This window comes from Platichthys flesus, chromosome 4, assembly GCF_949316205.1.
Source record: "Platichthys flesus chromosome 4, fPlaFle2.1, whole genome shotgun sequence".
NCBI classification, from domain to species: Eukaryota; Metazoa; Chordata; class Actinopteri; order Pleuronectiformes; family Pleuronectidae; genus Platichthys; species Platichthys flesus.
In genome coordinates, this window is record NC_084948.1 from 12,677,706 (window position 1) to 12,693,295 (window position 15,590).

General features: G+C 43.2%; 1 protein-coding gene across 1 annotated transcript in view; it reads right to left on the reverse strand.

Annotated features, from left to right (window-relative positions):
- The window catches only part of LOC133952143 (glutamate receptor 4-like), a 59,406-nt gene extending 44,392 nt beyond the window's left edge, over window positions 1-15,014 (reverse strand). Inside the window, exons 1-2 of the mRNA XM_062386458.1 lie at window positions 14,700-15,014; window positions 11,345-11,503 (exon numbers count right to left, since the gene is read on the reverse strand). Coding sequence (XP_062242442.1) covers window positions 11,345-11,503; window positions 14,700-14,793 — 253 coding nt within the window. The 5' untranslated portion in view covers window positions 14,794-15,014. The remainder of the gene's footprint in view (window positions 1-11,344; window positions 11,504-14,699) is intronic.
- Window positions 15,015-15,590: the final 576 nt, after the last annotated feature.

Consider the following 15,590-nt stretch of genomic DNA (forward strand, 5'->3'; position numbering starts at 1 on the left):
AGTCGAGCAAGTGGAAAACGCTTTGATCAGGACATGAACACAACGGTAGCTAAGCCGAGACAGTGAGGAACAACAAAAAGACGCCGCAGACAATTACTGCGAACAGCGCCCCATTCACTAGAAGCATCCCTGTGTTTTGCCACGGCGATGCGTAACACTTAAAATCCACTGTCATCTCTTCTCATGCTTTTCATCTCCCAAACTCCAGAGCGTGAAAAACAAACACGGAGGAAACAGACCTTTTTTTTTTCTTCTTCTTCTGTTTACGGCGCAGCGATCATACCCAGTGGGGAAATCGAGTTCTTAATGAAACACATTAGACAGACAGAGCCTCTTATGTGCGGGGGTTTGTGTGCGTACAAGTGTGTAGGTGTGGGTCAGTTGGTGTGTTAAAGACACACAGTCTGCCTTTTTATCCAAGTGAAGTTGCATTACCTTGAGGGAACAGTGGTATTCACTGAGATGTAGCACTAATGATATCATTCACTCTTCATTAGTATTGAGGCTTGAACAAATAGATGTAGCGGAGGCAGCCTGACCTGAGATTCATATGTAGATTGAAAAAAAATCGTCCTGTTTGACCACAGCCGGTTAATAAGAGCATTTTCTCTTTGAACCAGACAAAGCACCCCAGCAGGCTGTGGGAGGATTTAACTCTGCTTCAGGCGTAGGTCGTCTATAAAACCTGTGAAAAGACTCTGTCTCCTCTCGCCTCAAGGAACTGCAGAATCATAAAAAAGAATAAATGAATGACGTTCAGTGCAGTTTTAGTATCAGCATGAGTCTCTGAATGGCTTCATTGGAGTCACTGTAACAAGTGATGGTTTTTGTGCATTGAAGGTTTATGAACAAATATTGCTAGCTGATATCTGCAGTAGAAACATATTTGGGATGTTAAATTCATATTAATGTAACGAAATTGTTTTATTGTATGTAGATGTAGATTTATATTTTAATAAATGTGGTATTCAATGTGATACTAAAACCAACATTAATATATTTCGTCAAAATATGTTATTTTTTTACAATTAGTTCACAGTTCAAAAAGCACATTTAAGTGTGGAGTATCCCACTGTAAGTATAGCACCATGTTTAAAGAATAAAACATGCTGTGTACGCTCAGCAACGACTCGGTCTCACATATTGTTGAAAAAGGTCACACAATCATTAATAAAAAACAAAAATGCTGTCGACAAATATTATTAAATACAATAGTCTAATCCTGCCAAAGCATCGCAGCCATCTGCATTAGCTGTGAACGCAAAAATGACTTCCTGTCATTACAAAAAAAAAACTCTCACCATCACTAGTGCAGTGATGTCAGTTTAACTCCCTGGCGGCAGTGGAGATTTTAATGAAAGAAGCGAGACGCACTGAGAATCAGTCGGTTTTATCACACCACTAAATTAAGTCAGATTACCTGGAGCGAACCTATTCATTTGGACATGGTCTAACAGTATTGCTTGATGTGTGGTCATTACCGCTGAGGCTAGAATGAAACGACCCAACAGAGCGATTCTTCAGGGAGCGTTTACAGGACTCCACACGAGCAGTAATACACACGTTCACGCTCTGGATACAGCAAGTCGCTCGTCGCTCGTGATTAAAGGAAAATAAAAACAAGAGGGGGAAACGAATACTGTGGTGAGACACTCAACCACTAAGGCCACATATTAAGCTAAAGTTCAATTAGCGTTAATTAAGACTCAATCTTTGGAACAGACAATGTTTTGGGGCTTCCGGTGTCGACAGCCGGTAGCCAGGTCAAGTCTTCCGTTCGCCTTACACAGACATTTTGGCTTATCTATATTAAAAGCTGATTGCCTACGAATAGAGGTGAATTAAAAAGGTGAAAGCTGATGCATTTCACTAAATGTGTTCTGCCCTTTTTCCTCTCCAACCAGAAAAGCAGGGAAACCGAAGCCTGCTCAAAAGTGATTGGTCAATCTAGATATTCACAGGCAGAATCTGTTTATAGAGATTATTCCTGAACTGAAGCTAGTAAAGAAAATCAACACACCACCTCTGTGTTGTATGGTAAGCATGTTTGCTATAGTTAAATAGAGTCCTGGGTTTTTTCATTGGTCCTAGTAGTTGCGGGTTGCGTTTGTGAACACTTGGCCTTCAGGTGAAGGGTTTCAGTACTGCTGAAACACAATCCGTGAGTAACTTGAATATTTCATGACAACGTCCAGATATCTCTCTGCAGAAACAAATCCTTCACTGCCAATACAGATGGGTTTCCCTACTACAGCTTTACTCTGCCACAGTACTACCACACAATGCATTCAACTGATTATGAGAACGATCTGAAAGCAAAAGCTTTATCAGTCTTTACAATTCAATTCTAAGATGTTTAAAGGACGTTTAGGAGGAAAAAAAACATTCTTGGGAAACTAGAGGTGCGGTGGCTGTAGTGAAGCCAACACATTCATTTACAGTCCTCAAGCTTTAAAAGTGTGTGTGTGTGTGTGTGTGTGTGTGTGTGTGTGTGTGTGTGTGTGTGTGTGTGTGCATTTGAGAAAGTCGGACTAACTGATGAAGCTAACTTCCTAACTTACAGCATTTTCCGTTCATCCTCTGCGTATCAGCGTTAATTTCGTTGACGAAGACGATGACGAAATATATTCGTTAACGACCTTTTTTCCATGACGAAGACGAGACGAAGACGTAACGAAAACGAATCTTTGAAAATAAAACTATGACGAAATCTATTTTAATTTTCGTTAACGAGACGAGACGAGACGAAAATGTTGGTGGTTGACTAAGTCACAATCATTTTTAAAACATCATCGTATCAGGCCGTCATGAAATATAAGGAGCGGGCGAGTGAGTGTGTGTGTGTGTGTCTGTGTGTGTGCGCGCCCCAGATAGTGCCCCGGTCCGTAGCTCCACCCCCCGCCCTGCGCACTCGCTCAGAGAGACACAGTGAAAGCAGAGCGCGTTCTCGTGGAGCAGCCTCTCAGTGACTGACTGCTTCTTAACTATGGAAACAGTGAAAACACAGAGTTTCTCTGGTCTCAGCTGCTCAGAGATCAGCGCTGCAGCTTCTTGATCAGAGCAGAAGCTGCAGTTGGTTTGTACCGATGTTCAGTTTCTGTGTCCGGCTCCAGTCTGACCTGCTCTCCCTTTTTGTTTTCACATTTAAAACTAAATATATATTTTTGAGCTATTAGGTTGCAGCTATATGTTTTTATAGAAAAGGAGTTTAATGTGGCTATTAAATGTGACTAAAACTAAAATGCATTTTTCGTCAAAAGACTAAAACTAAGACTAAATCAAAAATAGCTGCCAAAATGAACACTGCTGCGTATTGTTCGTCCTGTCTGTGCAGCTCTGACAACTAGGACGTCAGACGAACTCCCACAAGTGAAACAACGACACTGCTGCGAAGTCGAGTCCAGATACTTTGTAAAACTGCTAGTGTTGAAGTGGTTAAATTGACTGGGTGAAATAAGAGCCGTTTAATTCAAGAGGCCGCTTTGAACCTCTTCATCAGTGGAGCTGCCATCTCTGCAGATTGCGGGCGCAGGATACACGACACGATGTGAGATGCGGTGTGCATAGAGATCTATCTACCGCGCTGCAGTGCTTCTCTGTGTGTACTGTTGCTCTTTACCACATGTGTTTCAGGTGAAAAAAATTCACCACTGAATTTTAACATATAATAAAGCGATCAAAACGCAGTGTTATCACTACCTGGTGACAGAAAACAAGGCTCCAGTGAAGGTATCTGTGAACAGGAAGAGTTTGAAATCAATCCAGTATGAACTCTCTATTCCTCTGAAAATAAACCCCCATTGCGTCTTGATTGCAAGAAATGCCTCGAGGGCCAAGGGGTGTCACCCAGCACTTTCAGCAGGAAGGTAACATGAAGAAACGAGGGCTCGCCGCGATGCAAATCTCCGTTCCTTTGCCACGGTTTCAGATGTCATTTCATTCTGTTTCCCCCAGTGTGGCCATTAAAAAGAAATATGACCACGCAAAACGTCAGCGATAAAGATGGCGGTACAGTGATATTATCGAGCGTCTCAAACCATCTACAAGATGACTGAGCTTAATGAAAGTAGTGGCCTCGGAATAGGTACAGAGGAATGCTGCACGGAGGGGAAGTCGGAAATATATACGGACAGGTTGGCAAATTAATGTACAGAGAGAGAGAGAGGGAGGGATGTCAAATTAATTGTATATGTGTTTGTGTGTGGGTGGGTGGGTACTACAGATTTGTAGCAGGGTGTAAAACCAATCTATTTGATCAAAGCTCAAAGAGTGGACATGTAGGGAGGATGTGAAAATGTGTTTGTGTCTGTGTGTGTGCGTTCATGTTTGAGTGTCTTTAGAGTCATTAACACCTTTTTTAATTAACAACTAAATCACCACAGTGGCCTCCATTTACTTGTCGACGCAGAAATAAAGAGTTGTGAGTTTTCTACTTGGCATCTTTAGCACGCAGCAAAGTGATAAGAGACTTCAAAAGATGAAGAATCCCCTGAAAAGACAACACAACACAAACAAGACAACAGAGCTGTAGTAAACGATAATGTCGACAAACTCAAATTTTTTATGGTTCAGTGTGTAAATGACCAGTTGATCTATTGGTGCAAGAACTGTGATGCAACTGGAAGTAATTGTACGACAATTCATCTGAGAGTCTAAGGCTTCACTACGACACACGTCTTTTTTTGTGTTTCCCGTAGTTCTGTTTCACACAAGGACTCTGCCCCCTTGTGTTCAACGCACAGAATGCAGTTATTTTACAGATGGACAGAGACGCCACCCAGTTTTGTGGAATATGCACCTTGAGCAATATCGGTTAGTTAAAGCAAATTGTTAATGTCGATTATATTATCACATGAATGAATGTGAATGGATGTAATAATAAATTCTCTCACATTGGTTAAATCTCTGTGAGAAAAACAGTTTGACTATGAACAACTGAATTAAATAAAAAAGCCGCCTCGCTAAAGACTTATTAGGCAAACTTCCTGTCTTCCTGTACTTCAAAGTGTCCAAATCCACAAATGGAGCCAAAGTCGGAACCAAAATAAACAAGAAGGGAGTAACATGTCAGAGATCAGGGAGGTGACCACGGGAAATAGATACACGTTCAGTTGACCCGCAAACCAACACAGAGCTATGTGGAAACTTCTCAAAGGGGAAATGTGTAATAACATTCTCTAATACCTGACGGTTGGGTCGTCCACAACTGGGTCAAAAATGTATTCAGAATCTTAATCTCCAAAACATCTCCAAGTTGATTTATCGCCCTTAACTCCAAACTACAGAAGGACAAGAAAAGACTGAAAGCTCCAGAGGATTAAACTCCAACAGCTTCACTCAGTCAGATAATCAGGTGCAGCCTCCATCTAGATGCAATCTGTGCCAGTCAATAATACATAAACGGTATAGATTTGTGAATGATTCACTATAGGCACAATCTATTCTACCTCTAGATGACAAGTGAGGTTATGCATCACTGCAATAATCAAGCTTCTAAACTACCACACCACACATCATCATTATTACAGGCACGGCTGTGCAGTACAGTCCACAATAGAATAGAATTTATCATTTGTTTTACACTGAACAAATAATCAAATCTCAAAAATAACTAAATAACAAAAAGTAAATAGGTTTACCCAACTAAAACCTTTTTTTACACAATTGAAAAATGTGTGTGTTGCCAATTGAAGTATTTTAAGGTTATCAAACATTTTTCTCTTTTTAGTGAGGTTTTAAAAAGTAAATGAATATTTCATCCTCAGCCATAGCACATCCTCCTCCTTCTTCTCCTCCTCCTCCTCCTCCTCCTCTTCCTCCTCCTCCTGTCTCTCAGTTCTGGCACCACAAACCACCTCTTTGTTTGAATGGCTTTTCTCTCCATTTCTTTATTCTCTGTCCCTTATTCCCCATATCACTTTCTTCATCACACTCATCACCCATGCACCTCAGTGACACATGCATGGACATAAATGTCACTGCACATGCACACACGCACAAACAGACGCACAAACGCGCACACACATTCACTGCATCTTTTGATGGTGCGGATTCATGTGCCTTATTTTCTATGAGCCGCTGAATAGAGTAACAGTCGTGAGCCCAATGGAATACTGTGCTTCTCTGGCAGAGGTACATCAAACAGTCACACACACATACACAGACATACACACAGCTACAGCACGCAGATATCTATATACCACAAAACATAAAGACACAGGGGTATCCACGTGCACACAGGAAGCAACAAAGGAAGAAAGACAGTGGCAGCGGATTTATGGATGTGTGACCCTGGGAGAGAAAAAGGTTGTATTCCTCAGTGAATAGGAAAAAGCAAATGGGACCAGGGATTTTTATGATCTGTTCACGCTTCCTGAATACTAGAATAGAGAGGAACTGGCCAAGGTCAGAGGCAGAATTCCCTATTCTAATTCGGAGCGTTGCTCAGCGCCCGGAGCAAGAATCAGGGATTAATTTAGAGATCCATTCACCACGCGTGTGAGGAGAAGACGGACAGTAAAATATGACAAAGGAGAGGAGAGCAGAGGATGGAGGCAGAGTCCGTGGAGATGAGGGCGACACGGGAGCGTGTGAAAGACCGAGAATTGGAGAAAGATATAGTCTCCTGCAGAGAGAGAGCAGGAGGTTCACATGGAAGAGCTTCATTTTCACAATACCTCTCATGTGGTCCGGTAACTCTGTGTGTGTGTGTGTGTGTGTGTGTGTGTGTGTGTGTGTGTGTGTGTGTGTGTGTGTGTGTGTGTGTGTGTGTGTGTGTGTGTGTGCGTAGCTATGACTTCACTTAGATAATTTACAGTAGTTTGGACTGATTTCAACGTGAGCCAACAACCTATTAGTCTCTCAGTGCTCTCTGACGTCACTCACCTTTGGCTCTGAGCCCTCATGTGTTTCAATTGAAGACATAAATCTTTAACACTGGGTCATGAATACAATTTAAAACAGGATATCTAATTTCCTCAAACATACAAGTCACTTTGGCTTTGAGCAAACTTTACTCCAACAGGGATAAATTGTCTTTATATTTCATCCACATTCGGTGCATTGATTCTTGAGTATTTACAAGAATCGGCACACAGTTAAAATAAATGATGTTAAGAGGATAAAACCAGGATAAGCCTCATAACTGGGATACTGGTAGGCACGTAAACACAGTCAATGTTGAAGTTTGCCTTTAATGTGATTTGCTGACACTCACAAATGATTGCTGACCGTGTCCTTTCTGCATCTTTCCTTCCCAGTAGATTAAGAAAATATATTCCTCACACACAGTGTCACATCCTAATTCTGCAACATGTGCCTAAATCTTAAAATCCAAGACCTGCCAAGTGTTTTTATGGCTGCACCGTAAAAAAAATTAAGATATCTTGCACATGGTAAAGCATGATTCATTTCCAACTAAACCCCTGACAGGTCCCTGCGGTTGAAGTGGATAGGCTGTAATAGAAATAAGGCTGAGAGAAGAAAGAGAGGGCAAAGTTTCTGTCGCCCATCGTAACATATATCATTCAGCCAAAGGTGTGGGCGCATGATTATAAAACACCTGCTGGATTGTTTTTTACCCACAGAAATGATTGTGTCTCATCTTTTCCCCTCGGCACAGCCCCTCCCTCATCGCCAGGGAAAATCCATCCCCGTCCCCTGATGTTATAAAAAAGCCACCTGACGTAAAACCTTCCCTCACACCGATCAACGGGAAACAGACATAGATGCAGCACGGACGGTTTCTTTTTGAGTGGGAGGAGGCGGACGAACTATTAACTCCAACCATTGAAGGTTCAGTCATGTGGCCCCGACAGTGCAGTGGGTGGGAGCCAACAAACACGGAAATATCACTACGCTGTTTGATTTGAGTTATGATTGTTTGTGACTTGCATTTGGCTGCATTAAAACCCTCTAACCTGGCCTGCCAGGGATGTAAGATTCCTAAATTCATTTGAATGATACGTAAACAACACAAATCAACAGCCAAGTGATTTTTTTAAAGTCTTGTGGACTTCGAGGCCCTTTGAGGGGAACCGTTTCCTGTTCTTTTCAGTAGCCTTGTTTGACAGTAGAGCGACTTGTGTCCGCTTTCCTTTACAACTTGGAGGAAATTGAAGTATCCTGTCTAACACGCCGATACTATACCATGAGGAGAAGGACTGCACCGTTGTGATATACTGTATTGATCCTGTACCCGCTCTGTACTTGACATTGACATTGAGCTGTTAAAGTTTGATGGGATATGGAGGTAAAACCTCAGAGTATAATCACTTTCACAGAAGCAAGATAGGAGAAAGTAAGACCAACCATATGACAGTGCCGAAGAGGAGGTGCGGTGCCCTCGTATGGTCTGAAGGACACGATAACACAAAATGATGCGATACAATACAAACTGATATTCAGCTTGTCAGTGCAGAACAAAAAGCCCTTTGGCACACACACACCCTACAATAATGGGAACCACTGAACAACTTGGCATTTTGTTCAAGCAAAGGACAAACAGATTTTCATGTTCTCACGCCATTTTCTGTAATCAACATAACCCCCTCACAGATATGACCTTGATCTCCCTCCCATGGGTAGTGCACACACAGGAAGGAGAGGTCTCTTTCACTTGTGTTGCCCAGTTTGTGAACGTCTACAGCTGCTTTTATCTGGATCAAACTAATCAAGTCTGTACACACACTTAACTGTATATCTCTGACAAATCTATGAATGTAACCAAATAGATACATCAGTGGCCACAGAACTGTTTTCAGTCACCATGCATTACATCGAAAATAGGCAAATACAATTGTTTCTGAGGTGTATATGTGTTTGACAGTCTATAACCTTTTTTAAACTTGAGGGTAGGGCTGTAATTAACATGATTTCCAGATAAGCCTAACCCATAAAATAAAGCAATTAAATCTTTGTAATTATCCTTTTGACATTGCCATTATTTAATTTTCAGTTTAAAGCTCTTTGTGCCAGTTTAAAGGAAACAATACTTCTCACTAAAGTCAGTTTTCCACAGAATGGCATCGCTGTCTGGCAGACGAGCACCTGTTGTCTCTGCCACCACACAGCGATCAATCATCTCCCCTCATGCAGCACTTCTCTCACCAGGAAGCAGATGAGCAAGAGAGTTACGCACAGGGCTTCCTGCAGAGATTGTTGCCAACCACATACATAAACAAAATGGGGAAAACACTCAGGAGCACACCCCCACACACACACACATCACACACACACACACACACACACACACACACACACACAGCTAAGCACTTTTAAGGCATTCAGATTATAGTGGCTTTCACCAGTGTCACTCAGGGGATGTCAGAAAACAAATAATCAATTCTCTTCTGTCACGTGAAGACACAGACAGTTACAAATAACTGTTGGACTGGGATTAAAAGGCAAGAAACTGAACATGCAACAGTCCTGGAAGATAAAAGAATAATGGATTATCTTGTTTGTGATTACACAATATGATCAGATGATCATTTTCAGTAAAGTTTGCAGCTTTCAACGAGTGATGCTGCAAGTGGCCCCCAAGTGGCACACAAACCCCCAGACTGTTAGAATAGAGTTAGCGTAGCCTGCTTCCACCAGCCATGTGTGTTACTATGGAAAACATTGTGAGATGAGTTGAAAGCACAGAGCCCTGAGAAAGAATATTAAATAAGCATAACATTTCCGGCCTGTCATGGTTGTTAGTTGTTATTCTTTCATTCATAAATATTCTAACACAAAACAGAACAATATCTGTTTTACAATGTTTCAAAGCAAGTTAAAACTAAGTATTCAAATTGAAAATGTCAGAATGGGCCAAAAACTTCTCAACTAGTTCAACTCCTCCAACTAGTTGACCTCCACCAAGGACATGTTGTTGTTATTGCTGTTTGTCTCTAAGCCGGATGCACGAAAAAAACTTGAAACTTGGAGCATGAACAATGGGGACTGATGTTTTGTCACAGCGAGATGGACCTTTGTTTTACAATCTCAATGATTTCCCAGGGCAGGGAATAATTCATGAATCGTGATGACAGTATCAGGCATATTAAGGGAATTGATATTCATGAGTGTGTGCAATTTGGTGCGGCTGGATTCGATTTAAGAGGACTGTTGGGCCATGGCAGACCAATACTCTCTTGTATGTGCCATTCTAGTCCGTAAAATGTTTTTGAGGCATCATGAGTAACCCGATGCGGTTTTCTATGACATCACTAACATTCATTATTTAACAGGAATTCATATATAATGTGATAAATATTATCATCTCAGGCGGAAGGGTGGTGCGTTTTTCAGCACTGTCGCCCTAAGAGGGTTCCCGTATCTAATCTTGGTTCTACCGCGGTCCTTCTGTGAAATTGCATGTTCTCCTTGTGTCTGTGTGGGTTTTCTCCAGGTGCTCTAACTTCCTTCCACTGTCCAAAGATATGCAGGCTGGTAATAGTTATGTTGGGGACTCTGTATTGACCGTGTGAGTGGGAATGGTTATTTGTATGTTGGACCTGTGATACACTGGCGACCTGTCCAGTCCTCTCACCCAATGGCAGCTGGGATTGGCTCCAGCTCTCCCCGCAACCCTTGAAAGGTTAAGTGGTAAAGATGACGCATGGATGGATTATTATCTCATAATATAATTTTTTCGTTTATTCTGATATTTTTCAAACTTAACACACTTAATCTCTTGGCTTCCCACAGCAGCCTTGTAAACACTGACTTGCTAGTACAAACAGTCCCTGACGCAGGCCTCCGGATCGAGAGGGCATGTGAAGGATTGGATCTCGAGCCCCAGACAGCAGGCGGGGACAGACATCCTTCAAAAGATCAACAGTTTGTAAAGATCAATCAGTACCAACTGTTCCCCTCCACTCTGAACACAAAGGACTCATTTTCATCGCCGCCTGCAACAGTTTCCGAGACTAATTTTATAGTTGTAATAAGCTGCAGCATTTCGTGATGGGCCACATTATCTTTTTTTGCAGATGGGATGGATGGCGCTATGTGGAAATAAATGAGAATAACATATGGACGGGCAAAAAGTATGAATAAAAAACAATGTGGGGCCATAATTGTTGGCAAACTTAATCAGTGACATCGCCTGCACATTACAGCGACATGACAGTCCACCACAGAAAACTCAGCTGCTGCAATGTGCGTGACAGAGATAATGAAATTGTAATCTTATCACTTAAATAACTTGGATTCCTCATTAGACCAATCCTTATCCAGCGGCGTTGTGAGAGTAGGACAGATAGAGACCAAGAAACAAATATGGAGAGGTAGTCCCACAGAGGTAGAGAGAAAGAAAGAGGTACACATTCGTTTAATTCTCACTTCGAAAACTTACATGCGTTGGTGACGGCGAAGCTGTTGGCGGTCTCTATGTTGTCGACATGCGGGACCAGGTTAAAGGGCGCTTCCGTAGCGTTCGGGCTGGTGTTGTGAAGGAAGATAGCAAGTCGGAACGCTGTATACTCCTGATCAGTATTCCTAATGAACAACCCGCCTGGTGAGAGGGACAAAGAGAGAGGGGGCAAGGAGGAGAGGAGCATGACGGAGAGGAGAGGAGAGGAAGTGAGTTATTGTAGGGCAGAGAGGGGTGGGGTGGGAGCGTGGCGAGAGATGGAGAGACGGACAGAAGGGAAGAAGAGTAATGCGGGGAGAGAAAGACAGATTGGGAGGGAGGGCAGAGGAAAACAGAGGAGGGGGAGGGAGAGAAGAATGCCAAGATCTTCATTAGCTTTGTCACAAAAGGTAATTTGTCTTTCAGCACATCCTCACTCTCACTCACACACACACACACACACACACACACACACACACACACACACACACTCACACACTCACACACACACACACGCATATAAACATGATAGGAGACACATTTGCAGATACCCACACTGTGCATTTCACTGATGAAACTGAAGAAAAAGACAGAGATGGAGAGAGAGAGAGAAGAGAAGAGAAACAACTAAGCCGACAGGAAGGCACTCAAAGAGATAATGAGTAGGGGAGAATATAAAAGAAATCAGAGGAGGAAGGCCAGATCACAAAGTGTCAGCTAAATAAAGGAGTAAAGCTGGGCCGTAAAAAAAAAGAAAGGGAGAGGGAGGTGAGTGCTAAGTGTCAGTTGGCCTTTAAAAATGAGAACATACATCAATATGGTCCATCTGACAGAATAAGAATGAGAGGGGTGAAAAGAGATGATAAGACATTGTGAAGGTGAAGTTAGAGGTTTTAAGAGGATGAGGTTAGGAGAGGTTAAACCTGAAAGAAAAGGAGAGAGATCTGGTGTCCTTGGTAAAGAATGTCAGATCACTGCCACAGTTTGAGAAACGCTTTCACACATTTTGGAATCATCTCAGGCCTGATCAAGGATTTCAATGTTGTTGGAGCTGACATCAGTAGCAGAAAATGCCAAATAGAAAAAGAACATGCTGAATGAATTGAGGCAATTGGCATAGTTGTCTGTGGCTCAGGTGGGGAACCAGAGGGTTGGCAGTTCAATTCCATCCTGCGAGCAGAATAGTCTTTTGGCAAGATACTGAACTACATATTGTCTCAGCAGTTTGATGTATGATAGATGCTCTGTATGAATGTGTGTGTGAATGGGCAAAACTCTACTGAAAAGATCTTTGAGTGGTCATCACCACTAGAAAAGCTCTTTCATTAACTGAAAGGAACTTTGGAGTGAAAAAGCGATGTATGTGAAAAAGAACAATGTTTGTTTGTAACGCTAACAACCCACTTCCACATTACTCCCTGTAGTACTTAGGACGGAAGTGAAAGGATGTCTGATGTGACTTAAGTTGAAGTGAATCAGACTCTGCTGGATCCCCCTGCAGACTGGGAAGTCTTGGCGTTGCGTCAAGAGAGAGGCGAAAGTGAGGGAGGGGACAAAAGACAACCGGGCTAGGGTTAGGGGGCAGGACATATTGACTGAAGCATTCGTCAATACCTACACTCACCTGTCTGTCTGCAGGTGTCTCATTCATGCAGAGTTCCTCCTTGCTTAATGTGTGTCTCTCTGAAACATCTCTATGCACCTCACAGAGGGCAGACACTGAGCACACGCACATGTACACACAGACATATGTTGCATATGTGTGGGTGATGTGCAGAGCATGTCTTGCACTTACTGATTAGTTAAAAGCAAATTCTCATGTTTACAGGTACGAACCTGGATTGCAGTAAAACATGTTTTTGTTTTAGGGTTGGATTTTCACATTAGCGCGCACACACATTCACGGCCATGCCTGTGTCCCATCATGACTCGGTATTGCACCAGTCGTTCAAATAAATTTCCCAAACAACGTCGTCTGTGTCAGTGTCTGCCTCTATTACTCTCTTTCTCCTACGCGCACACATAGACAAAAAGGCAACTGCTTGTGCCTCCACTGATATTAGACTTGTGTGCAATGCAGAGATATGCAAATGACTCCTCAAGTGAACTGCTGTGGAGCCAAGTGAGTGATCAAGTACATTTAAGCGTTATATGGGGGTCGGTCAGTTGGCAAGACGGGAAGCGTGGATGGATGTTTTCTTCTGCGTGACCACATACAGTACATTATGTATGTGCATGCATACATGTTCCCCGCGTGCACATATGTAGGCATGCTTAAATGTAATAGTGTGTAGTCACATGGTGTACGTGCACGTAGAGGCATATTTGCAGCTGTATGCATAGCAAATATGTGTGGATTTTTATTTGAATGCATTTGCACACTCTTCATGCACACATGCATGCTTCGGAAACACTGAGCATGTGTAGTGTGTGTTTGTGTGTGTGTGTGTGCCAAGCAGAAAATATTTAGCGTATTAAGTTTATTGGCAGCTGTAGGGAGACAGAGTCAAGGAGCTGAATCTCATTATAGGACCTCCTAGCTGCCCCCCGCACAGAGTGATGCAGTGCATTCATTATCACACACACACTCACACATGCTTGCAGGAGTGTATGTGTGTGTGTACATTAGACAGAGAGAAAGAGACATATATATATAGAAAGAGAGAGACAGAGGAAGAGAGAGGGAGAGAGAGAGAGAGAGAGAGAGATCCCATTCATGTGTGGTCTGTATGCACTGAGCAAACCACTGATGATGCTGATTTTGAATTGTTCTAACTTTATGAACCACAAACAACAGGATTTTTCTGCACTGACATGAGGGAGAGAGATAGAAAGGGGGAGAGAGGGAGAGAGAGAGCGATACAGAAAGAGAGGGAGTGACGGAGGAAATGAGTTAGACGGAGGGGGAGAGAGGGAGAGAGCAAGAGTACTGCAGTGTCTAAACAGTGAAGAAAAGAAGACTAGAAGGGGAACAAAGCTTGCTTAAACATTCATGAACGCAACAACCTTTAAAATAAAGGCATCTATGTAATACAGAATGGATGGAGTAAAAGAGTTTGAGTGCATTTATAATCGTTATGAGTCACAGCAGAGGTGCAACACATCTGAGACACAGAACCAGATGGCTAAAGACAGGGTATGAGGATGGAGCGAGGGGAGCAATGGTCTATAATCCCGTGTTTTATGTCACATAAAACCTGCATGCATTTCTTGACAGTGGCATTTTTTTGTGTTTTGGTTACTAAAGGGTCCCGGTGCACTCCCCCCTTCCCACAGCAACTAAACCCCACTAATAAAAGGCGCAGTGTGTCAGATGTGAGTCTCCGTGCGTAAAAACCAGCAAAACCTCCCAACTCACCTATCTGCACTGAGCTGGGGAAAGCCCCCGTCGCCAGCCCCCATAGGGCGGAAAACACCCCGAGAAAGTGCCAAGCAAAAAATGTAATCCACATGTTTCTTTTCTTTCTTTCTTTCCTCCAATCCCTTTCAGAAACTGTTGAGAGACATCGAGGGAGACGAAGCGGGAGAGGGTGCGAAAGAGAGAGAGACGGAGGGAAAAATGTGTCAGACGGGGGGAAAAGGGAATAAAGAAGAAAGGTGACAGAGAGGTTGTCTTCCCCCTCGTGTTGTCCGGAAGTATTCCTATTCCATAGTGGGGTTCGTTCGTTTTCTGTTCCCCCTGCAGTGTCCGCTCAGGAGAGGAGAGCTGCGCGCCCGCTGCACATGTAGAGACGAGGAGAGGGGGGGACACTCGCTAGAATGATTGGCGAGCTGGGAGAAGAGTCTGCATGCAGGAACTGGACATGCGCGCACCCGTCTCTCTCTCTCTCTCTCTCTCTCTCTCTCTCTTACTCTCTCTTTCTCATACATACACCATCCCTCTCTCGCTCGCTCTCTCTCTCCATCCCTCTACGAGATGGTCCGTACTGTCTCTCCTCTCGATCTCCCCTCCCTCTCTGCCGTCTTCAACTTGCTCTAATACTAAATGCATAGCTGTAGCCTTATCGATATGGCTTGATCGACTTGTGCGTAAAAACATTTTTTAAAAGGGGGGAGTCTGAGCGAGTGTGCGTGCGTCTTTGCGCGCTACTCAGTGCTGGTCTCCGCGAGGCACTTGGAACCAAACCGTGTTCCTGCCCACACCCCCACATCGCAACATAAATCCACGTGTCTGCGCACAGGGCAGAGAGACAGCAGGGACGTGAGAGTGTTTCAGGGACTCCAGGTGGGTTGTGTCTTGAATGCTGAG